The sequence below is a fragment of the Pundamilia nyererei genome, unplaced genomic scaffold (assembly GCF_000239375.1).
Source record: "Pundamilia nyererei isolate P.nyererei 1_Seehausen unplaced genomic scaffold, PunNye1.0 scaffold00398, whole genome shotgun sequence".
Classification (NCBI taxonomy): Eukaryota; Metazoa; Chordata; class Actinopteri; order Cichliformes; family Cichlidae; genus Pundamilia; species Pundamilia nyererei.
The window spans coordinates 81,838-107,122 of NW_005187799.1; the positions used below are offsets into that span (position 1 = coordinate 81,838).

General features: G+C 39.8%; 1 protein-coding gene across 1 annotated transcript; it reads right to left on the minus strand.

Moving 5' to 3' along the window:
- aebp1a (AE binding protein 1a) lies at positions 1-23,241 on the minus strand. The gene is made up of 21 exons (XM_013915924.1): positions 22,499-23,241; positions 16,504-16,752; positions 14,774-14,833; positions 14,294-14,368; positions 12,684-12,758; positions 12,501-12,560; positions 12,332-12,391; positions 11,399-11,476; positions 11,063-11,172; positions 9,599-9,738; positions 9,416-9,500; positions 9,175-9,319; positions 5,005-5,084; positions 4,739-4,862; positions 4,234-4,430; positions 2,582-2,755; positions 2,365-2,490; positions 2,028-2,274; positions 1,390-1,529; positions 1,084-1,183; positions 1-987 (listed from the first exon to the last, which is right to left on the minus strand). Exons 1-21 carry the CDS (start codon positions 22,743-22,745, stop codon positions 419-421), a joined length of 3,141 nt encoding a protein of 1,046 aa, XP_013771378.1. The 5' UTR covers positions 22,746-23,241; the 3' UTR covers positions 1-418.
- Positions 23,242-25,285: the final 2,044 nt, after the last annotated feature.

The window sequence follows — 25,285 nt, forward strand, 5'->3', positions numbered from 1 at the left end:
TAATTTAGAAAATAACGTCATTTTAATGCAATGCATTCAGCAGTACAATAAAACAGTTTAATTGAAGCCAGAAATGATTCTATGAAGCCATTAAAAAAATGAAGACAGACCTAATCCTGTCTTATTGAACATACTGTATGTTTAATTTAACATAGAGCTAATCAAACATGTGCTGTGTAGTCTTTGCTCAGCAGAGACTTCCATTTCTTCTTTATCTCTCTCCAAGAAATATTTGTTCCCAAGAATGTAACCCTCAATACACAATGCTGCCAACAAGTCTTATTTTGTCCAAGCTAAATCATTAAAGATGTTTTTTGTGGGGTTTTTTTTTTTGTTTTGTTTTAAAGCTGTGATCTTGCAGCAGATTTGGTTAGTAAGGACTTTCTATAAGATAGATCTGGGTTTGTATGTGCAGTAATCAGTCTATAGTGTATTCAAAAGGATAGTCCTGTGTGGGCACTGAGTCAAAGACAACACTATCGAATGGGTTTTCAGTGGACCATTCATCCACAGGAAACCAAGAGTCATACCATGAGGTTGTTCTCTTGGTTTCAGGTGGTAGAGTGGTGGATGCTGTGGTGGTGGTTGTTGTCATTGTAGTCGCAGGGGTGGTTCTAAGGCTGGCTTGTAACCTCTGCAAACGCAGCCTCCGTATACGCATCAGCCGCAGCCGTCTACGTCGCGCAATGTCGTGAGTGTTGGCGGGATTTTCCAGCTCTGTATCAATGCTGGGGGCTGCCACAGTGCTGGCTGCAGTTGTTTTCACTACATTCGCTTTGGTGATGAGTCGAATGGGTCTTTTGCCGTGGAGTGCCATGATTTTCTTGATGCGATCCCAGTTGGATTTGGTTAAGGTGAAACTGCAGGGTGTTGCTCCGGAGTCATAGCCCACCATGCAGAGCCGTGTCTGAGGGGTGTAGCCATCAGCTTTGGCTGTTACCTTGTACTCCCCAGGATTTAGCAGTCGCCAGTAATCCCCGCCCACAGCTATACAATGGTTACATTAAAAAAGGTCATGTTAAAAAATGCTGTAAACGAATGACTGGATCTTCATGATCTGAAACACTATATAAATTAGTTTACCAGTTTTAACATCATGCCGTATCCCCTCAACAGATATTGTCGCGTTGGGAAGTGGATTTCCTTCTATATCCCTCACAATACCCTTTATCCCGCGATGTACCTGCACAAGAAAAGTACATCCCAGTGAATCTTAAGGAAATTTCACATGTAGAAAACATTAATTTCCACGTTTGTCAATGACATATCAAAGCTGCTATGTACAAGACTTTTCGTGACAAAAGCTTGCGTTCAGCTAGCACTAAAGCAGATAAGCAACTGACATGAAAATATAATTTTTAACTAAATATAATGAAATTAAATTCTCACTTGTTCAATAAAGGACAACAAAGCCTCACGGTTGTTCTCCCACTCAAGAGGCAATTCACTCTCATGGGGAAACTTATCACAGCCCAAGAAGATGGAGAGCTCGAAGCAGTTTGTGTGCAGGTAGCTGAAGTCATTCATACCTGTGGAGGAGATTGTGTTTTAGAGGAAATATTCTCCTTCAGTTGTAATATCATCTGGCTATTTAGATGATTTTATTTGTCCATTTTTGGAGAAACAGAAAAATAGCCTTTTGATAACCTTGATATTTAAGGATAAATCTTGTGATAGAATTCTGGTCGACTGTTTCTGATTTGCATAAAAAATTTAATAAACAACCCTAAACATTTATAATGATTGTCATATTAATAAAGACATTTGACATGGCATTTTCACTGGTTTTTCTTACCATCACAATGATGGTAAGAAATTAGGAAAGACACATAAAAAATGTACATTTTCCAGCAATATTGTAAAATTATAAATGGTCAAACTTTGAACCATAAACCTTTCATGCAAACAGGAGATGGTCGATCAGGAGATGTTCTAAGGTGATGATTTGAGACAGAAAGACCCCTTAATGGTCTTGACTGAAATATTTTTCATTTACGACCTTTTTGCTGTGTCATGTTAACACTTACTTCCCACCACTGGCTTCCAGGTGGCTCTGTTAGTGATCCCCTGTCCTCCAGTGATATCATCTCCATGGCAGGAACCTCGGTAGGTCTCTGTCATGGTTAGATGGCTGTGGGCATATGACATTGCCAACCACCGAAACATGGCGTCGTCTGGAGTCTCCCTCAGAGCACCCTCATTCTGGCGCTGAATGCGAGCCCAGGTGTCCTCGTTCATTTCTGCATTATTTCTCCAACGACGGTTGTCAGTTAGCTTAAACATTAAGACAGCATAGAGTTATTATACAAGTGTACAGCTGCCAAAGAGTGCTTTTGTTAGGTGTTCTTAGTAAAAGAGCCATACAGAAATTGGTGGGCGCTGCATGTCAAAAGGATATGTGACCAGTTTTTCGCCTCCTTGCAAATTAGCTCCCAGAACAAAAGGGTTGCGCTCCATCCAGGAAATTACAGCTTTTGTCTCAACTGCAAGCTAAAAGAGATAAAGATTGCTAATAAATTTGTAGTAAATTAAAACACACACACACACACACACTATCCCAAAGGACGGTAAACAAACTCACAGAGCCATTCAAAAAGTTTTCTGGAAGGGGGATGTGATGATTAGGCACTATACGAGGCACCCAGCCTCTGTCTTCAGCTCCCCACAAGATGCTGTTTAGATCTGGGAAATTCTGGAAGATGTCATAACCTTCTTCAGTCCAGTGGCCCAGGGCCCAGTTTCCCATCTCTGATCCCTGCAGGAGTGAGGATGGTGTTAGGTCATTCATGCTCTCTGGGATCTCTGAATAATTTTTCTACAGTGTTTTGAAAAATCTGTCAGTTGTGGTGAAGACAAGTAGGCTCAGACATGAGACGAAGCAACAAAATTCCTTTTATAAATGCAAGATTTGTAGAAAACACCTTAATTTAAAAAAAACATTAAAAACTGTATTCTAAACTAATTTAAGAAATTAGAAATTCTGGTATGAGATACTAAATTTGGATCAAAAATTTCATACTGATTATGGCTCTGTAAACAAAAAGATGTTTACAGCCACTGTTACTTTGAAAGGCGGACACAGGCATCGTCATGTATCATACTGGTTTGGGAAATCTTGTTGATGAAACCTTGAGCTTAAGATTTTTAATAATAATGGATTGGATTTATATAGCGCTTTTCAAGGCACCCAAAGCGCTTTACAATGCCACTATTCATTTTCTCTCACATTCACACACTGGTGGAGGCAGCTACAGTTGTAGCCACAACTGCCCTGGGGCAGACTGGCAGAAGCGAGGCTGCCATATCGCGCCATCGGCCCCTCTGGCCAACACCAGTAGGCGGTAGGGTAAAGTGTCTTGCCCAAGGACACAATGACCAGGACAGAGAGCCCAGGGATCGACCTTCCGGTTACAGATATGCTTCCCAACCCCCTGAGCCACGGTCGCCCCAAGCCTTTAGCATGTTTTCAGCAATGAAACTGGCAGATATTAGATATTCATATGGTAGTGACTTGTCAGTAAGAAGACTTGTTAGTAAGAAGTAAGGCCTGACTCGGATCTCAGCTGACCCTTCTCACCCTGGACACAGTCTGTTTGACCTGCTCCCCTCAGGCAAGAGGCTCCGGTCCATTCGCACCAGAACCTCTCGCCATAAGAACAGTTTCTTCCCCTCTGCTGTTGGACACATGAACAATAACCATATGACTGTCCCCGCCACTAACACATGACCCTACGCTGTGTCACTGCATCATTCCATGTTTGGCACTGATCACCACCTGCACGCATATCTTTCTACGTAGCACTCTTAATTCTTATTCTCATGTATATATCTCATGTATATCTCATGCACATATCTTTCTACGTAGCACTTTAATTCTTATTCTACTTTTATTTTTTCATGTCTATTTAAGTGCTATTTATGACACTATGTTTGCACTGAAGCACCGCAGCAATTTCCTAATGTTGTAAACCTGCTCAACATTTTGCAATAAACCCCTTTCTGATTCTGACTTACAATGTTACCTATTTTATTGTCCTTCTGCACTAAAAATGGTATCTATAAGCTATGAGTTGATGGAACCGAGGGTTGTTCTCCACAGACTGCTCGACCTTTTTTACAACCTTGTTGAACATTAAAGTTTGTAGGTTTAAGGCACTTCCACAATTGCTTCACTTTTCTCCATATTGTTTGCGGTATGTGCCACTAAACAAAGTTTGAAGCCTTTGATTGTACCATCTCGTAGGCCAGCTCGTAAGCATCCGGGTTCAGTGAGGGCACCAAGTGTATTCTAACACCATCCACCAGGCGACGGACTCTTGGGTTGTCATCATTGTATTCTTTACATAGAAACTGCATAAGCAGCAGGAGGAGCTCTCGTCCAAGTGCCTCGTTACCATGGAGGCCAGCTGTGTAACGAAATTCTGGTTCACCTAAACAAAAAGACAACATATTAACGCAACTAACAATTTATTTTCTGGACTAAGAGCCACTTGAATGTGGTAAAACCTATTTACATTGCTCTGTAAAGATGCAAATCGTTATACATGTACATTAAATGACAGACATCATGCAATGTCTACAAGTCAAAAAAACAAAATGTTACTTTGCCAGCAAAAAGTGTAATGACACTCAGATCTGTGTCTCACGGTGAACCATAATCTGTGTAAATTATGCAATTCTAAGATGAGCTTCAGCTGAGAGAATTACACTTAAGTAAAAATATTATAGATCTCTCTACCAGGCTCATGCTCCCCGGGGTTATCGGAGATTTCCATGGCATACATTTTCAGGCCCTGGGAGCTTTTTCCAATGTTGTAGATCCTGGTGATGTTGGGACATTCCTCATTTATTACCTTCATCATCTAGAAGAGTGAAGGAAAAACACATTTATGGATGGTTGCTGCAACAATATTGCTTTTGTAGGTTTTGGCATACTGCTAGAGAGGCAAGGTTGAAATGTTGCATTGTGGAGTAGACTGATAGTGTCCCAAGTGAGAAACAGACCTGTCTCATCTCCTTGTAGTTGTGGTGTCTGAAGTCCAGGTCATCGGATGGGTTGACCTCATTCTCACTGTGGTGGCTTCCTGAAAAAGTTGGCAAAGAGATTAGCAGAGTGGGAAGGAGATATTTTACTAAGCAGAAGTTTTTAATTTCAGTTTCAAGTACACTACTCCACTTTAAGTATTTGTTATTCAATTCAATTTTATTTATATAGCGCCAAATCACAACATAAGTCGCCCTTAAGGCGCTTCATAGATACAGAGAAAAAAACCCAACAATCATATGACCCCCTATGAGCAAGCACTTTGGCAACAGTGGGAAGGAAAAACTCCCTTTTAACAGGAAGAAACCTCCGGCAGAACCAGGCTCAGGGAGGGGCGGCCATCTGCTGCGACCGGTTGGGGTGAGAGAAGGAAGACAGGATAAAAGACATGCTGTGGAAGAGAGACAGAGGTTAATAACAGATATGATTTAATGCAGAGAGGTCTGTTAATACATAGTGAGTGAGAAAGGTGACTGGAAAGGAAAAACTCAATGCATCATGGGAATCCCCCGGCAGCCTATGTCTATTGCAGCATAACTAAGGGAGGATTCAGGGTCACCTGGTCCAGCCCTAACTATATGCTTTAGCAAAAAGGAAAGTTTTAAGCCTAATCTTAAAAGTAGAGATAGTGTCTGTCTCCCGAATCCAAACTGGAAGCTGGTTCCACAGAAGAGGGGCCTGAAAACTGAAGGCTCTCCCTCCCATTCTACTTTTCAATACTCTAGGAACAACAAGTAGGCCTGCAGAGCAAGAGCGAAGTGCTCTAATAGGGTGATATGGTACTACAAGGTCATTGAGATAAGATGGGGCCTGATTATTTAAGACCTTGTATGTGAGGAGCAGGATTTTGAATTCAATTCTGGATTTAACAGGAAGCCAATGAAGGGAAGCCAAAACAGGAGAAATATGCTCTCTCTTTCTAGTCCCTGTCAGTACTCTTGCTGCAGTGTTTTGGATTAGCTGAAGGCTTTTCAGTGAGTTTTTTGGACATCCTGATAATAATGAATTACAGTCGTCCAGCCTGGAAGTAATAAATGCATGAACTAGTTTTTCACCGTCACTCTGAGACAGGATATTTCTAATTTTAGAGATGTTGCGCAAATGGAAGAACGCAGTCTTACATATTTGTTTAATATGTGCATTGAAGGACATGTCCTGGTCAAAAATGACTCCAAGGTTCCTCACAGCGTTACTGGAGGCCAAGGTAATGCCATCCAGAGTAAGAATCTGGTTAGATACCATATTTCTAAGCTTTTCAGGGCCGAGTACAATAACCTCAGTTTTATCTGAATTAAGAAGCAGAAAGTTAGCGGCCATCCAGGTCTTTATGTCTTTAAGACATTCCTGCAGTTTAACTAATTGGTGTGTGTTATCTGGCTTCATGGACAGATAGAGCTGGGTGTCATCTGCATAGCAGTGAAAATGTATGCTATGTCTTCTAATGATACTGCCTAAGGGAAGCATGTATAATGTAAACAGAATTGGTCCTAGCACTGAACCCTGTGGAACTCCATAATTAACCTCAGTGTGTGAAGAGGACTCTCCATTTACATGCACAAACTGGAGTCTATTAGATAGATATGATACAAACCACTGCAGTGCAGTACCTGTAATACCTACAGCATGTTCTAATCGCTCTAATAGGATATTATGGTCGACAGTATCGAATGCTGCACTGAGGTCTAGCAGGACAAGCACAGAGATGAGTCCACTGTCAGAGGCCATAAGAAGATCATTTGTAACCTTCACTAAAGCTGTTTCTGTGCTGTGATGAGCTCTGAAACCTGACTGAAACTCTTCAAATAAACCATTCCTCTGCAGATGATCTGTTAGCTGTTTGACAACTACTCTTTCAAGGATTTTTGATATGAAAGGAAGGTTGGAGATTGGCCTATAATTAGCTAAGACTGCTGGGTCTAGAGATGGCTTTTTGAGTAAAGGTTTAACTACAGCTAGCTTATGCATTTATAATTTATTTAATTTATTTATAATATGCTTATAAACAAAAATGTTTAACAGGTCTAGTGTTGGCACAAGTAATCATTGGGAATTAAAACACTGTTTTAGATCATTTCTAGTTTATTCTCACATTACGTTTTATGTGGTTAGAAATTCACTGTAGAATTTTGGATAGCCTTTTTTTCTTAGGTGAAGGACGTATGGGTCAATATGACCTGGTGTAGCCTGCTTAACTATGTTATCTGCTGACTGTATAAAAATTCCCAGGGAGGCCGGCGCCAGGTGTTAAAGAAAGATAGTAGAAGTCGCTCCCTGCCCAGCAACAGCGGGGGTTGAGACAGGAAGCTGTTATAACTGTAGCAATGCAGGAGTTGTGTGTGAATGTATAAAAGAGAGGCTGAGACGTCCCAGTGACAGAGCTCTCATGACTGTGGAGCTGTGATGTTTGATGTGTGTTAGCTCTGCTGCATGCAGTAATTAAAAAAGCTTTGCCACAGCTGATCGTGTTGCTTTATTAACAGAAAATTCCATCACAGTTAGGACCCCTGGTTTTAGAACCCAGGGTTTTGAGTTTTGGTTACTTTCGGTATGTTCATATATACGTTTTTTAGGGTTTTAGTTTTACCCATTTTGCCTCTCGAATCCTGGATACTAGGTCCAAAACCTGCCTGCTGTACAGCGCATCTTGATAAAAACACTCGTAATGGCTGAGGTATTTTGTTGCATTCTGAAGCTTTTGATGGTTTTAAATTCATACCCCATGAAGTAATCCACAGCAAACCCTCTTATTTTGACTTACCTACATGTTTAAATTTTGATCTTCAAAGTAACCTAAACCTCAGTTGTCAGATAGATAACACAGTAAAAACCCTAATATTTCTATTTAAAATACAAGCTTATGAGTAAGTACCAATATTTTGCAGTCAAAACGTTCAGCTGCTGCTGAGTAGATGTTATTGTTGTGTCTTTCCTAAAGCTAGTGGCAATACAAGCAGTTATCTTGCACTTATGTAGCACACTTAAGGACCACGGTTAGGAGGTTCATGCTATGATTCTGAAACAGACTTTTGTGTATTTCCACTCTTACTTTGGCAAAAGAACAATTTTTTTCTTGTTTCCCCCCTTCCAGTATGAGGTGACATACTGTATTATGGAATGAAGAAAACATGACTCATAAGGTTGGAAAACTTCAAGTTTCTACAAATGAAGTGAAAAGTCTGTGAACATGTTAAGACTGATGTATTTCTGCATAAATATACCCTCAAACATTAATTTTCACACAGCTACTAAAAGTAGATAAAAAGTTAAAAAGCTCTTTAAAGAATCAAAGATTTAGTTATTTATTTATTGAGATATTACATCCTGTGACAGGGGGAAAAGTATTTGACCCTTGAGGATTAGCAGTAAAAACAAGCCATAATTGTCACGGTTCTTGGTCATTTTGACCCAGCATTTCAAGTTTTTTGTGTTTTGGTATTATTCTTTATTATGGTTTATGTTCTGATTCACTAGTTGTGCTATTTTGATTATTATTATCATATGTTTCAGTGGAATTGTTGTTAATAGTTTAGTTCTTAGGTCTAGATTTCGTGCTCCCTCTGTTCAGTGTCTAGTCCATGCCTCAGTGCCTGTCCTGGTCCCTCATCTCTATGTTCCCTCTGTTGCCATGTCTGTCGTAGTGTTAAGCTCGTGTCTCTGACTCCATGTCTGTGCATGCTTGTCTTATTTTCTGTTTTACTTTGATAGTCTTGTGTGCTTTGTTAGTATGTTTAGTTTAGTCCTACCTAATTAGTTCCAGCTGTGCGTTTCTCCTATCTCCCGTTCCCTGATTACTCCGATGAGTATTTTAATCCTCAGTCTTCCCCTCTTTCTGTTGGGTCGTACACAATCCCTTCGTGTTGTGTTTCTACCTCATGTTCTCGTTGCTTGTTTCTGGTTTAGTTTTCCTAGTTCATGTTTCCTAGTTTTACTTTCTAGAAAAATTTTTCTAGCAAATAAAGCTGAGCTTTAAGTTTATCATTCAGTCTGTGAGTCCTTCATTTGGGTCTTTCCTCCTGCCTGCCACACAGCAAATTTGACTTGACAGTAATAGAATCCAAGTTAATGCATACTAAATCTTTGTTTTGTCTGACATTTTAATTTAAAATATTACTATTTAAAAAAATACTAACTGGGTAGCTGACAAGCTAGGATGTCGGCTCTGAGACATAGGCTGCCATTCCAGCTCTGAGGCAGAATACGGATGTAACGTGCCACCACTGGTGTAGCAAACTGACTCATCACTGGTGTTTCCTTATCCACATTGCCATAGAACAACTGCAGGAGAGAATCACAGGAGAAGGAAATGAGAAGGTGTAAAGGTGTAATTCACTGTTACGAAAACATTTTCATAATTAGTTGTGGCTCAATCACCCATTCAGCGTAGCCATCGTGTAGTAAAGTCCAGTCTCTGCTGTCGTTGCTGAAGGCCACAAAGTAGGACGACACAAAATCCTCACTAGGATCAAAACAAAAGAAATTACTGAGTACTGACTTTAATGAAACACAGCAGCACTTGTGCAAGGTTTTATTATGTGGAGATGGAGTAGGACTCACTGTAGCTCAGAGTTTCTTCCCTGGGTGATGACCCCAGTAAACTCCACCTCTCGGCGGGCATCAACTTGAAACCAGTGTTCTCGCTCCTCTGACTCTGCGCACCATGCACCACCATACAGGTCTTCATCATTGTCAGAGCCCTGTACACAACCACACAGAGAGCTGAAAATACATTGTTTTCCTGATAAAATGATGGAATAACTCTTGAAAGCCTACGAGGAGTAATCATTGAAGCTCTTTTCTCAACTGAGAGGCTTCTGTCATATTTCAGGGCCTCTCATAGGACAAAATGGTTCAGTGCACATTGGAAGTTTTTGAGGGTTGTCTCTGTCCATGCAGCTACCTTTGGAAAAACCTGGAAACTATTCTAATGGTTGTCTTTATTGACTTATACTGAGGTGCAAAAATTCTTAATTAAGGGTGAGGTCATCAAATACCGTCTTTATGGGGGAGTTAAATTAGTCCCAGTGTGCACCTTTTATGTATTATTTTGCATGCTTTTTCTGTTAGTCCTGAGAATAAAAACACGATGATTCACAAAAGAATGTTTTTTGTTGTTGTTTTGTTTTAACTGAAAGCATCATGCAGTTTTGTGCACTCTTTGTTTCTCCGAATCTGTGCAGCATTAGTGGAGAGTTAGGATGACACAGATAGTTTCATTAAATGAAATTAACATCCATCCATTGTCCTTATCAAGGTCATGGGGGGTGCTGGAGATTATCATAGCCACCAGAGAGCAAGAAGCAGGGTACACCCTGGAGAGGTCGCCAGTCTTTCGGAGAGCTAACACAGAGTGACAGACAACCACTCACATCTATGGGCATTTTAGAATCCTCAGTTAACCTAACCCAACTAACTGTGTGTTTTAAAAATGTGGGAGGAAGCTGGAGTACCTGGAGAGAACACATGCAACCACAGGAGAACATGCACACTCCACACAGAAAAACCCCAGTCAGATGGTGGAGTCAAACTCCTAACCTTTTTGCTGTAAGGCAACCATCTTTACCACTGCACCACCATGCTGCCTAAAGGAAATTACACCAAAATGAAATTATCCTTTGTGTTGCACTCTGTTGCAGCATCGGGATAACAAGGGGAAACCTTCATGTCTGGAAAATTAGGTTCCTCTAAAGACAGCTTAAAGCTAACTCCAAAAGCATGTCATTCCCCAATCCCAAGTAATGAAAAATTCCCCACAGTGCTTTAGTCAGTGGTTGAGTCTTGTGCTTCAATACAGCTGCCATAAACACAGTAGCTACATATCATGTCTGTTTATGACAGTAGGACAGTAACTAAAATCACTGTAACTTGTAATTTTCTACCAATTTTCAGGTGACTTGGTTTTATATTTTCATCTGAAAGGTTCTTGGTCCTTTCTGTGAAGGCCAGTGCACTTTGTGTTGATTTTTCTGAATATCAGTTGTGGGTTAATACGGATAAGGAAGTTCTGAATTTAGAGTATACCTGCATGTTAAGGCGCCCCCTCTGAGCTGAGAACCCATGATGAGACTGAGAGGAAGCTAACAGCTGGTCATCTTCAACCCGGTGAGACTCCAAGCCCAGAGGAGGACATTCTGGAAGGGAAATCAGAGCACACACCAACAAAATCTGTGTAACAAATGTTGCTGAGAGACACTAAAAAAGACACACAGTGTAAAAGAAATGTTGTAGTTCAATATAAGGCTGATTGTTTTGTTTTTTTACAGATCTTATCATTATTATTAATATTATATTAATCTCTGTCTTTACTGTGAATGTTTAAAACTAAAAAACAAGTGAACAAAACAGAGAGACTCTTACTTTTTGGTTCAGCTGGCACTGAGATCTGCTTACGTCTCTCCTCTTCCTCCTCCTCCCACTTTTTCCTCAGTCTTTCGGCTTTCAGAGATTAATAAAAAAAATAGTAAATGTCAGAAAAAGGGACTTGCTCTCAAGCCCACCACCACCACCACACAAACTATTTCCACATGTGCTCATAATATGCACCTTGATTTCCACTTGTGTTCCATTATTTGTTTTTACTTTAAAATACAGGGCATTTAAGTTTGTAATCAGGAGTAAATTTCCTTTACATTTCATTGGATTTTACAGGAAATTGTTCTGAAAAACTCTGTTATCAAACTGATCCTTTCAGTCACCCTCTTCTGCATGTTTTGATATCGCCATAATATCTCCTAAATAGTCCCAGAGCTTTACATAACTATGCACAACAGGATACTGTGGCAGCTGTTGGAATTCTAGTTCATTATTTATTTTCTCATTAAAAACAGACCACTGATGGCGTAAGAATAATAGTGTCACGCTACATTTTTTTCTGCCAAGATTTCAAATAAAAAGAGCAAAACCAGCAAGATGTAAGCCATTTAAAAACACTTCAAAAACGGAGCATATCCTCTAGCTTAATCTTTAAACAGTTTAGAGTAAATGTTTTAATTTGCTCTGTTGTACAATGAAGCGGATGGTTACTTGTATCAGTTTTGATGGAGTTGTTCTAATACTATTTCCATATTTTATCATGAGGCAGGTTTTATACTTTTTATTTTTTCATTTCTTAATTAAAAAACAAAAACAGAAGGCCGTGATGAAGTATTGTTACTATTGAACATGTAAACAGAGTGAAAGAGAAATGTATAATTTTAATATTCTTCTGGGGTTTGTGGTAAAGGTTTACAACATGATGATGTTAAAGTTCTGATGTTTATCAATGTAAAAAAACAAACAATAAATATAAACCTTTTTCGGCCTTTTCTTTTAGAGCTCTCTCCTCCTCTTCTTCTTGTTTTTTAGCTGCCACTGTTGTCAGGGAATCAAAAAGTAAAAAATTATCTTAATGTCATGATGAAGAGCTGCAGTGTATGTTATATATTACACTTCATTAGTTATTTGTGGCAAGCAGACGTACAATCAGTGTAGTCATATTCTTCATACCAGGCTCCAATATATGGAACGGTGGTGGATTCCTCTGAAAGAGATGCAAAGATCTGATTTCAGTTGGAGTTTTTTGTTTCTGCCTCACCAAATAAATTTTTTTTTAAAAATGACACATTGCCATTAACACAGCCCTACACTGTATGACATTGTATACCTGGTATGTACATGATGACCTCAGGAGTTGTGACATCTTTCTTCATATCAGGATATCTGCCAGGCACCTCATCTGCTATGAACATAGCAATCAGACATTATTGTTTTAGCTGGAGGATGATAAAAACTTTAAAACGAATGAAAACATCTTAATCAGAACAAAAGTTCCATGTTACTGTGGAAATATTAATGGCGAAAAACTCCCACCAGAATGGATTTGAACTTAACTCTAAGTTGTCTTGATGCATGCTCAGTCATGCAAAGGACTGATTGAGCATGCATCATTCTGTTCAACTGGACAGACAGAATCAACTTTTGTGGGTTAGTTCCCTTCTTTTAAATTCTCAAACGCCCATTCTTTATTATATCTGAACTTGAAATATATCTTAAATGTGGTTCAGTCAAGAGAGGCAATCGCATGAATTCATCCATTATCACCTGGACCTAAAAATAAACTGTGTTTTATATTCCATCCATCCATTCTCTTGCTCATTTGGATAGCTGGTGCCTATCCCAGCTCTCATAGAGCAAGAGGACATGTCACAAGTCTGTTGCAGAGCTAAACATAGACCACAACCATTTGTTGACATATTCACATCTATAGCCAATTTAGAATTACAAATTAACCTAACCTTTGAACCCATAATCTGTTTTCCGTGGGATGATAGTACCTCTCAGCATTGTCATTATTTTAATGAACTAAAGTAATTTAATGAACCGTCTAGGCTGTTTTGACTGATCATTGTGGGCTGCCTGGACCAAAAATCCCAGGCGCCCAGTTTTGTTGTCCTTGTTCAGCCCTGATAGAGCTGTACAACACAATACAATACAATGCCCTGCAACATCACAATGATGCCATAATTGGCTGATGCAGTCATATTGTAATAAAAACATCATAAAACATCAACATTTGTAGTACGGGTAATTAAAAAAAAAAAAAAACTCACCCATTTGGTTTTTTTTAAACTCAAAGTTAGAATTATGGGGCTTTGTTAAGTGTGCTAATACAGGTAGCTGTAGCTGACAGTTGTCTGTTAGGCCTTTCCTCTGGTAATTTGATTCATTGAACTTTTCAGAATATTTTAATGGCATTAAGTATCAAATAATATGGCTTGCTGTACCTGTATTTTATGCACTATTTATGCTACTTTGCTAATTATCAGGTTAATAAGCAGGTACCTGTCTGTGCATTGAAGTAGTGCTGTTTATGGATGCACCTTCTACCTCATGTCCAAATATGGTCACTTCTAGTTCTGCAAAACAACACGGCTCAGGCCAAAATATAAATATTGAGATGTCAATGAATGTGTGATGTCAGAAAGGTTACAACCACAGCCATCCTTTGTCTATTTGTATATAGTCTGCAGTTGGTCCCCATCCAGAAGCTCAAATAAACAAAACAACTTTACACTTCTGTAGCCATTTTTTATAATCTATGATAAGGGTTCATTTTTGATTGAATAATTCATTTGTGACAAAAACCTTTGCTGCCATTTTTTAAAATCTTTCATCTTGACAGTCATTGTATTCTCACTGGACCTTGTAAGCTTTGTCATACAAGGGTTGATTGAAAGTTCTGACTCTCAGTGAGATAATATTAATGGAACATACGTCTGGGATGCCAGTAGTCAACATCAAGCTCACTGTGGGTTTTTGTTGGAGATGTTGGCTTCTTGAACATGTCATCTGTATAGAAAAGACAAAGAGGAAGACTATTAGTAGTATAGTTCTAACTTCAAGTAATAGGGCAGCTTATGTAAGAGTTTCTTACATAAGTTATCCAGCGCCAGTTGCTTCTGATCAGGCAGTTGAAAACTAGTGCCAAGATGTCCAGTATATTAGAACTGTGTGTCTAACTAATATAATTGACTTGTGTTACAAATAATACAGGTCTTTGGCAAGTCATCCATACAAAAAAAAGATTGTATGTTAACTTCTGACCACAATTAGAGATCAATTTACTGTATAAGAAATTTTAAAACTCAATATATGTATTAGTGTAAACATTTTAATCAAGCTTTTACTTCAAGTACTTAAACAGGTGAAGGTTTTAAAATCGTAGGACCAGTTCATAACCTGTGAAAGTCTTACCCAGGTCTGGCTCAACAGGCTCTTCCCCCCTACGCTCCTTTGGGGTCACAGGTTGAATCGCTACAAACACGAAAATAAAGGGTTAAAAAGCTGCAATCTTAACAAATAATCTCCAGTGGAAGTCCCAAGTAAAGAACTTGCTCCAATATAAACTTTTATGGACCTAAAACCACTGATATTCATAACAGATACTTAAAATGCACATAATAAGTAATTTGTTATGTACAGTTATTATAGATGATCTGCAACATCATTCACTGCCATATTCTTAAAGAAGAATTTAATTAATTATTTGCAGACCTTTAAAAACACAATTATCTATACATATATATATATTTTGTTTTTTCACTGTGGGGTGCCCTAGCATCCCTATTGATGAGCCACCACTGGTCTATTGTGTTAAATAGAGATCAGGACAAATGCGAAGCTGACAATTTACCAGTTGATATACGTTCCATGTATGGCCACCTATGATAACTACGTTTGGGTAATGACTGAAAGAATGAGATTACAATGGAAATGAGTTTTCCTCAAAAGGTGGCTGGGATCATTTAGGAATAGGATGAGAAGTTCATTCATTTGGGATGGACTCAGCAGACCTACCACTCCTCTACACTGAAAAGATCTAGGTAAAGTGGTTTGGACATCTGATGCCTCCTGAGTGCCTCTGGAATGAGGTTGGCCTAATGTACACTAGAGCCTTGAGGTGACATTTGATGTGATTTGGCGCTATATAAATAAAATTGAATTGAATTGAATAGAGAGATTATGTCTCTGCAGGCCTTTGAAACGCCTCAGTATTATATTAAATATAAATATTGTAAAATATAAATTGTATACCGATTCTGTTCATAATTTTTATGGACAGGATTTCTAGGCGCAGCCAAGTGGCGGAGGGCTTTCACTTCGGTGGCCTCAGAATCTCATCTCTGCTTTTCGCGGATGATGTGGTTCTGTTGGCTTCATCGGGTGATGGCCTCCTGCTCACACTGGAACGGTTCGCAGCCGAGGGTGAAGCAGCAGGAATGAGGATCAGCACCTCCAAATCTGAGGCCATGGTTCTCAGCCGGAAAAGGGTGGAGTGCCCACTCAGGGTCGGGGATGAGTTCCTGCCCCAAGTGGAGGAGTTCTTGTTCGCAAGTGATGGGAGAAGGGAGCCGGAGATTGACGTCCCTACCCTCACCTATGGCCCCAAGCTGTGTGTAGTGACCGAAAGAACGAGATCGCGGATACAAGCGGCGTAAATGAGCTTCCTCCGAAGGGTGGCTGGCCTCTCCCTTAGAGACAGGGTGAGAAGTTCAGCCATCCGGGAGGGGCTCAGAGTAGAGCCCCTGCTCCTCCACATCGAAAGGAGCCAGCTGAGGTGGTTCGGGCATCTGACAAGGATGCCTCCTGGGCGCCTCCTGGATGAGATGTTCTGGGCATGTCCCACCAGGAGGAGGCCCCGGGGCAGACCCAGGACATGCTGGAGAGATTATATCTCTCGGCTGGCCTGGGAATGCCTTCGTGTTCCCCCGGATAAGCTGGAGGAGGTGGCTGGGGAGAGGGAGGTCTGGGCTTCTCTGCTTAGGCTGCTGCCCCCGCGACCCCGCCTTGGATAAAGCGGAAGAAGATGGATAGATGGATGGATAAATTGTATAATATTTAACAGTAACTGGAAAAAAAAAAACCACCATTACATGTGATGTTACATTTTTAATTTCCTTTTTTTACATTTGAAATGTACATACATGTGTCCAAGCCCAGCTTAGTCAGCAGTTTCTTCTCCTCTTCCTTGTCTGGATAAGGCTGCTTGATGTCTGGCTGCACTGTGGTCGTCGTCTTTGGTTTCTTAGTGGGTTTGGGCACCTTTGGCTTCTTTGTGGGTTTCGGTGGTTTGGGTTTCTTCGTGGGTTTGGGGGGTTTGGGTTTTTTGGTGGGTTTGGGGGCTTTCTGCTTCTTTGCTTTGGCCTCCCTCTCTGCTGCCTTCTTTGCCCTGGCTTCAGAGAGATGAGTTAACATTATTACTCAACAGTTAACATCATTTTTCAAACCAATATATATATATAGCCTTACATGTAGGCTACTTTACATGCAGCAAAGAGACACAAAGCACTGATGCTACTTCTTCTGCACAATTTTATTGTTTATAGTGTTTAGTGAATTTTTATTTGCTTATGATTCTCTTTAGTTTGTCTTTATAGTCTGCTCATATTAGTTGACAGCAAAGATCATTTTATTTTAACTGTCTCCTAGTAAAACAGTAAAACATGTTCAAGCTAAAACTCAAACACACACAACATGAGAGCTTTTACATATCTGTGGACAGGGGTACATAATCCTGGGCTAGTTCGGAAACAGAATCTGTTGAGCTCATTAGTTTCTTAGGGCTGGAGATAAAAAAAAAAAAAAGCATTCAGACCTGAGGCCTTGGCTGGGGGCTAAAAACATTGTCTTTTACATGTTCCTCTGAAAGTTACCACGGTTCAGTGTGCACAACAGAACAGATACATAAATGCACTCTGCAGAGGAATCGAGAGACAGTAGAAAGAGTAAATGTAAAGTAAGTAAATAAAAGTCTATTTATATAGCACTTCTCACAGACAGAGGTCACAAAGTGCTTCACAAGAGAGGTAACAAGAACACAATACAGTCATAAATACATCATTAAAAACCCTAGTCTAATTACAAGCTTTTTGAAATAAAAATGTCTTTAGCTGCTTTTTGAATGTCTCAACCGAGTCTAGACACTGTTGAAATAGAGGAAGTGCATTCCACAGTCTGGATGCAACAGCTTGGAAAGATCGGTCCCCTCGAGTTCTGAAACGAGTATGTGGGACCACTAAAAGGTTTTTATTTGATGACCTCAGGTTACGAGAAGAGGTGTGTATGCGAATCAAATGACAAAGGAACTAATATTAGAAAATCTTTTTGCAATATATAGATCCAATTCATTTCCTGTTTGACTTATTGTTGTTTGAACTATTTCATTAGAACAAAAATGAAGTAGTAGTTTCAGTGGTTTAAACACCAGAACTACTTGGCCGGGAAGAGAACACGGCGTGGTTTAAAACACAGCCATACACAATGTTTACCTTGCACAATGAAAAACACTCAAGCAGCCCCTTGTGGGTGAGGTTTCTAAAGTTATCATTTTGTACAACACAAAATGAAGACAAAGTAAAATAAATTACATTACAAATAATTAGTAAACAATATTTTCAGTGCTAACAATAAAACACCTGTTTGCTAAATATGAATTCTGAATGTTTATTAAAAGTGTTGTTGTTTTTTATCAACTTAACCTAAAGTGATAACTTATTCGAATTTGAAGTATTTTAAATTAAATTGGTGAGAACAAATAGTTATAGTAGTAATAGCTATAATTAGAAGTAGCATATTAATCAGTGAGTGTTTGAGGTGTTAGTAGATGTCTATTTGAATATAACTTGTGTAGAGCTTCATGCTGAGTCCTTATGTTAAGCCAAACTGGCAACATATTTTCTGATAAATATTTTTTTTAATTTCATGAATTTTTTTAGGGAAGATGGGTGCATTAATTTGAAACAAAAAATTATGTTCACTTCTAAGCACAACATGTTGTGTAACTTGATGGCTAGGATGATGTCAGAACCACCAGACTCAAACTATGTTGATCTTTACTGCACCTCTATCATGCAGAAGTGTTGAGTTCCACCCTCTAAAGTTTCTGATGACAAACTGCTTATAAACTTGAAGGTATAAAATGGATGTTTTGAAGTTGAGGTACATGAAGTCTTTTGATGAGAGGATTTTAAAGCGACATCAAGGCTGAGTGTCTAATTTTCTCTCATTACATAAGCATCATCAGACTCCAACACCGACACACAGGGTGGCTTTTTTCAGCGGCTAGACATGTTTCCTGAAGTTCCACTAGTACTTACAAACAGCCAACCCGTTACTCACCCTCAGACAACATGGCCACCACTTTTTGATCCCTGTAAAAACATTTTCCCACCATCAGTGCCTCCACTATATTGAGAGTCAGACAGTTTCTGTTGTTGCTGTCTGTTTGTCCTTTGTTTTACATCTACAGTGATCTCTACATGTGCATGCCACTATTGCATGTTATGAACTTGTGTCCAAACTCTCTCCTCTCTCTTGTAGTTTAAATCTTTTTTTGTGTTTACAGTCTCTCTGAAAGTGTCACCTGTTACAACCTTAATTCCAAAGGCAGTTCAGATTCAGTCCCAACTTTTTCCCAGACACATTTCTTACAGCCCTGGTTGATTGAACAAGGAGGCCAGAATCCATATGGCAAAAACTCCTGTCTGGCCCACTGGACAGCTTTGGAAAACATGAAGGAGAACATGCATTTTAGAATTTTAACTGTATTTTAAAGTATTACCAGCCTTTAATCAAAATAAAGACCTCTTCCAAGTAATATTTACAGAATTAGAAGATAGAAAAGTTCCTGTTTTTGTCTGCAGTTTTACGTAATTTAAAAAAATTGTAATGTAGCGACAACAGATAAATCTTTACCTTATCTTATCTTATCTCGTCCCCTATTGGTGTATTTTGTAAATAATCTAATTCCCTCACTGTCTATGTATCTCCTAAGCATAAAGGATGAACTACTTATTTGTTTTATATACTTTTGTTTTGTTTGAGCTTAGTTCGGGAGTTACGTTTAGCATGTATTTTTTTGTCTTTTGGTTTTATGTAGTGATTAGGTACCACTGTTCCTTGTAGGGTGGCTGGTTTGGGTTTGATACTGTGAAGGTAGCCACAATAACTTTGGTCATGAATGACTGTGCACAACATCACACCATTGATGAGTCTATTACAGCCTGAAGCTCACACTTTGGCAGTGCACATTCTGTTCCTCCTTGCACAAAGGACCAGTTACTGGTCCTCCTAATGGCTTAAGGATCGTATATTGCACTGTCCAGCTCTCCTAGAGTAAATGCCTGTCTCCTGCAATATCCTCCATGTTCTTGAAGACTGTACTCAGAGACAGTTCTAGCAATGGGATTTATTAATGGGACCTCCTGGAAGAAATGGGGCTCCTCTGCCCCCTCTGTAGGGCTAAGGTGTTGTTTTATACAACCAGTAGTGACTCTGATCCTAGGCAAACGCAAAACTAATGAAACAGTGAAAAAAAAAAGTGGGGGGGCTTTTGTAAAAGCATTTGTGTTTTGGGAGTTGTCTCATTCTAGGGCACCAGCTGTTAATTTCACTGTTTGAATTTTGGATTCTTTTGTTGTAGTATTTTGAGTTTTGTACTATTTCACTTTTAGGACTTAGTTGTTTAATTATCTTTACATGCTGTATAGCATATTTGCTCATCTGTCTGCACACACATATGGACTTGAGTGTATGGTGAAACATTAAGAGTTTGTTTCACTGGAACTAAGAGGCCAAACATAATTACTATACATCATTACTGCACAATTACATAATACAACACCACAATTACAACACCACACCAGAATGCCCCCTTCACCCAACTTTACATTTAGCACACTTCAGACAGACAAGTACTGTCTCCCAGAAACTACCAAATCCAGACTCATTCATCGGCTTGCCAGATGGAAAACACATGTCCACTACTCTAGTTTCCAGTGGTGGTGTGCTTTATACTACTACATCCAATGCTTTTCTTTGGGCTTGGTGATGTAAGGCTTGGATGCAGCTGCTCAGCTATGGTAAGCTATTCCATGAAGCTCTCTACACACTGTTTTTGAGCTCATCTGAAGGCCAAATGGCGTTTGGGGATCTATAGTGATTGACACTACAGAAAGTTGGTGACCTCTGTGCACTGTGCTGTGGGATAATACAGTCAGACAGGTATAGTTCTCGTGCCAACCATCATACCCAAACATGCCTGTCAGATTGCCAGATGGCCAAACATCTGATGCTTTGTATTGTGCTTGGTAATGCAAAGCTCAGATACAGCTACTTAGCCATAAAAATCCATCCCATGAAGCTCTATTTGCACTGTTCCTGAGCACATCTGAGGGCTACATGGAATTTGGAGGTTTGTAGTGACTGACATTACAGAAAGTTGGTGTTCTCCATGTACTACAAGCCTCAGCATCTGTTGACTCTGTTCTGTGATTTTATGTGGCCAACCATTTCGTGGCTGAGTTGCTGTCTTTCCCAATCACTTCACTTTTGTTATAATACCACTAAAAGTTGACTGTGGAATTCACTGAGCTCCTCAGAACTTGTGAGAGATTCTTTTAGAAATGTTTGTAAAAGCAGCCTTGCCTGTCTAGGTGCTTGATTATATACACCCGAGGTTATAGAAGTGATCTGAACACCTGAATTCAGGGATTTGAATAGGTGAGCAAATACTTTACACAATTCAGTCTATTCTTAGGTCTGCTTACTTTTAGTATAGCTTTTAAATTCTTTTGTTACGGCTGAGATTTAAATCATCGAGTTTTCAGTTTTGATACCTCTCTTGCACTTAGTGTTTACCTTTACTTCCCACATGTCTTGTTTTTCTAATTAAGTTCAGTTCCCAAGCATATCCTCTCTGCCCCAATCACCCCTTAGAGTACTTATAGTTGCCGTCTTCCCCTTTGTCTTTGTCAGAACATCTGGTCTCCTTGCCATAGTGTCTCCTAGCCCCCAATGTGTTTTAGCTTCATGTCCTAGTAGTGTATAGTTTCTGTACCCTGGTGAAGCCTATTTAAATTCTTTAGTCTTCCTAATTCCTGTGCTTGGGTGTTTCGTTTGGTTTTTGTTCTTAATGCCAAAATGCGTTAGCCCAGGTTTGAGTCCAACCTACAGGCTTTTGCTGTGTCTCTTCCTTTGCTCTCGCCTCCTCCTTCCTGTCTACTCTTCACTGCTAAACTGTGAAATAAAGTCAGCCCTCCCCCACCACCTCAAATAAAAAAATGGTAGCAGTGTCTCCATTCTTAGTTGCATCTGAAATTCTCTTGAGCAATTCACTTAAAAACTGGGAGTGAATGTTGAGGTTTTACTGTCAATCACAGCTGATACAGATGTGCATGCTCGGCACAGCTGTCTCAAGTCAAACAACATTCGAGAAATGAAAAATCACTTTGGATCTCTGGGTTAGTTGGCCTTTTATCTAACCTAAATCAGCCACACATGAAAAAACAACTCTGCTGCTGTGCTTGTGGTTTTGCTTCATGCAGCAGAAAGTTAACATGTATCTATGCTACTGAAAATGGGTCCTCTCATAAATCCTGCCTGCTCACTTGTGGAAAATCATAGTGGAAATTTTTCTGCAGTTTGTCATGCTTTGTGTTTTTCGCAGATGTGCCTTTCTTATAGATATAATTTAAACAGGCATGCCATTCTCACATTAAAGGTTGATTTTCTGATAATTATGCTGAACAAAACACACTGATGTTTAACTATGTAATCCTGGCAGAAAAATTAGGTCATGTAAGCAACATTGCGGTCACACTGCCAAGAAAATGTCAGACCACCGACTGAATCACTGCAAGTTTCTGCCCCATCATTCCTTAGTCACAGAGATATTTTCATCCAAATTCCCTAGCTTATAAAGAAAGTATAGGTAAACCAAACTAAATGTTCCTTCCTCAAAGGCTGATTGCAGCCTTTCTTGTCTGTTTATCCTGAGTGTTTTGGCTGCAAGCTTTGATTGGAAACTCAAACATAGAGGCAAGGAAAGGTCAAGAATAATCTTGTATATTGTATCCATTCAGTCATAGTTTAAAGTGAATGTTGTTCTTTGAGTGCCTGTATTTAGGGGTTTTTACATACCTGCTTCAATCTCCTCAGGTGTTTTCTTTTTCTTCTTTGATTTTGTCTTTTCGTCTTCCACCACTTCAGTCAGCTTGTCTAACATTTCAGCATCCACTTCTTCTGCTTGTCTCCTATTCTTGGTCAGTGTTTGAGGTTCTCTCACCTGAACTCCAGCGAATTTGTTCTCCTTTACATCTTCTCGACCGCAGATCAGGGTGCAGCACAAAGTCAAGCCGACCCACAATATCAGCACCTCAGCCTTCATTTTTTCAATGACGGCACAGTACTAACTCGGATGAAACACACCAGACGTATTCCAGGAACAGCCCCAAATTTTTAGCTGTAGAAATAACTCACAGTGAGAAACATCTGACTTGCAGATGCAGGGAGTCGTCTATCTTGGGTCACCAGAATTTGAGGTCTTTAAGGAAACATGAAAGGGTACGGTTCTGCAGAGAACAAATGGATGAGCTGAGGGAGGACAAGAGCGTCTCCTCCTCCCTGGTGGAGAGTCAGCATGGACACAGGAAGAAAACCTGAATACTGAAAGTTTCAAAGCAGTCTCCTGACCGTGCGGGACTGAGGAAACTGCATCTATTTGGAGTAGATTTAACCAGCAGCAGCAGAGCAACACACCTCCCAGCTTTCTCCTCCTCTAACTCCTCTCCCACATACTCAATCACATTTCTCCTTCATGGCCCTTCACCCCCTTTTTCCCCTCAACTTCTGAGCAGAGGGGAGGAGCATCTGCCACATGTGACATTCCTATGGGGAGGCAGGAGGATTGTCAGAAAGAAGTGCTTTGCATTTGTTTTCAGAGTGACAAGGGGAATAAAAATATACTAAACCCAGTGATATTAAATATCAGGAGTTTATAAACTCAAACTGATTCAAAACAAACTGCAGCTCAAAATTCTAGAAAAAAGTATTTTTTCAAGTTTGCAATTAAGTCCAGTCTAATTCACTTTCATCTGTCACCTCTAAGAACAACAAGATGCCTGAAAGCTACTATTATGTGTTTTACTTTATGAAACAGAGGTGAAAATCACATTTCCAAAATTTGACTTTGACTAGGAATACAATTGCATCATGGTACCATACATGTTCCTTCATAAAGCTCTTTCCTCTGACACACCCACAAAGAAATGCACACATGTCATCATTTCAATACACACAAATTTGCTTGCCCACATACATCTCATATGTGTGACCCTTAAGTGACCCCTGATCTCCTGGTTCAAACATGATTCTGGGGTCACTCTTATCGAGTCCACAGTCCTTACTGAAGGAATGACTATAACTGACTATAACATTCTTTCCTCCCATAAAACGATCTTTTGCACATTTCCTGAAAGTTAGTGTAATTATTATTTTTTGCCTACTTATATCAAGATGCAACCCTAATCTCCTAATCTCTGTTTCAACACACCTTATTTGAATAATCAAAAGGGTATCAAATGTTACAGCCATCTGATAACAAGGTCTTAATTTGAATCAAATGTTTTGGAGCAGGGAAACACAATGAAAAGCTAAAACAAACAGCCACAAGGACCAAAGTTTAGAAACACTGCTTTAACAGTAAGAAAAGTAGACTAACTGCACAATGTTTTACTGAGGCAACATATCAAAAAACACTATTTTAGTAAATATATAAAATCAAAATCTGTCAATAAATGACAAAATATACTTCTCCTAATATTAATGTACATATTTGCTAATATAGTTCTTCCAATTTAAGCATGGGATGCGGTGCCAATTACTGCTAACCGGATTTGGTTTCTGAAAGAATTGCTCGACCCCAAGGTCAAAAATGAGACAACGCATGGTGTCCTCTGAAATGTCTGTAGGTTTTTAGTCATCCTGGTCACGGTAGTCTAAGGAGCTTTGAAAGGAGTCCAGTCGCTTTCTTTCCAGCCTCCTTACACTGTCCTGGGAGATCTCCCCCCCAGATCATCACTGAGCTTTTGGCCAGTGTATGATGCAACCTAGTAGTGTCAAATGGACTAGAACAGCGGTCCCCAACCCCCGGGCTTCGGACCGGTACTGGTCCATGAGTCGCTTGGTGCCGGGCCGCGAGAGTTGAGGCTCAGGTGTGAAATGGTTTTCAGGGTTTTTATCGATTTTCAGCGTTATTTTGTTATCGTTTTTATCGTTAACTGGGTCTTTACGTGTGTTATGAATAAATCTTCTTTTTTTTGGTACCGGTACTAGTTTTATTTTGTTGTATTTATCCGCAACACCTTAAAGGCCGGTCCGTGAAAATATTGTCAGGCATAAACTGGTCCGTGGCGCAAAAAAGGCTGAGGACCGCTGGACTAGAACACAATGCCCCACAGATGTTCTACAGGATTTAGGTCAGGTGAGCATGGGAGCCAGCCAGTGGTATGATTCCTTTGTCAACCAGGACCTGCCTGCATACTCACATGAGGCCAAGCATTATCATGGGTCCAAGGATTTTCTTCTAATACCTAATGGGAGTCAGGATGTTATTGGCTAGTCTGTAGATATCTGTGCATCCCTCCATGGATGTACCTCCCCAGACCATCACTGGCCCACCACCTACCTGTTCAAGCTGACTGATATTACAGGCAAAATAATGTTCTCTACAGTCTGCAAATTCCCCTGCTGATTAGACTTCTTATAGAAAGTCTTCTAAGAAATAAATATACAATGTTAACTTAAAAACAAAAACAAATTACAATTGTTGCCATGGTCTGGGTAAGTGGTTGTGCAGTTTTTCCACAGTGTCAACGACTCCACCTCCAGGTGGAGTTCTTATCAAGTGCACCTGCAGTTCACATCTGA

Coding starts and splice junctions, on each gene's coding strand:
- aebp1a (XM_013915924.1), bottom strand. CDS start 22,745: ATGAAGGCTGAGGTGCTGATATTGTGGGTCGGCTTGACTTTGTGCTGC. Junction 14,834..16,503: donor TAAGCTGGGCTTGGACACAT/GTATGTACATTT, acceptor TCGTGTTTGTAG/CGATTCAACCTGTGACCCCA. Junction 988..1,083: donor ACGGCATGATGTTAAAACTG/GTAAACTAATTT, acceptor ACCATTGTATAG/CTGTGGGCGGGGATTACTGG.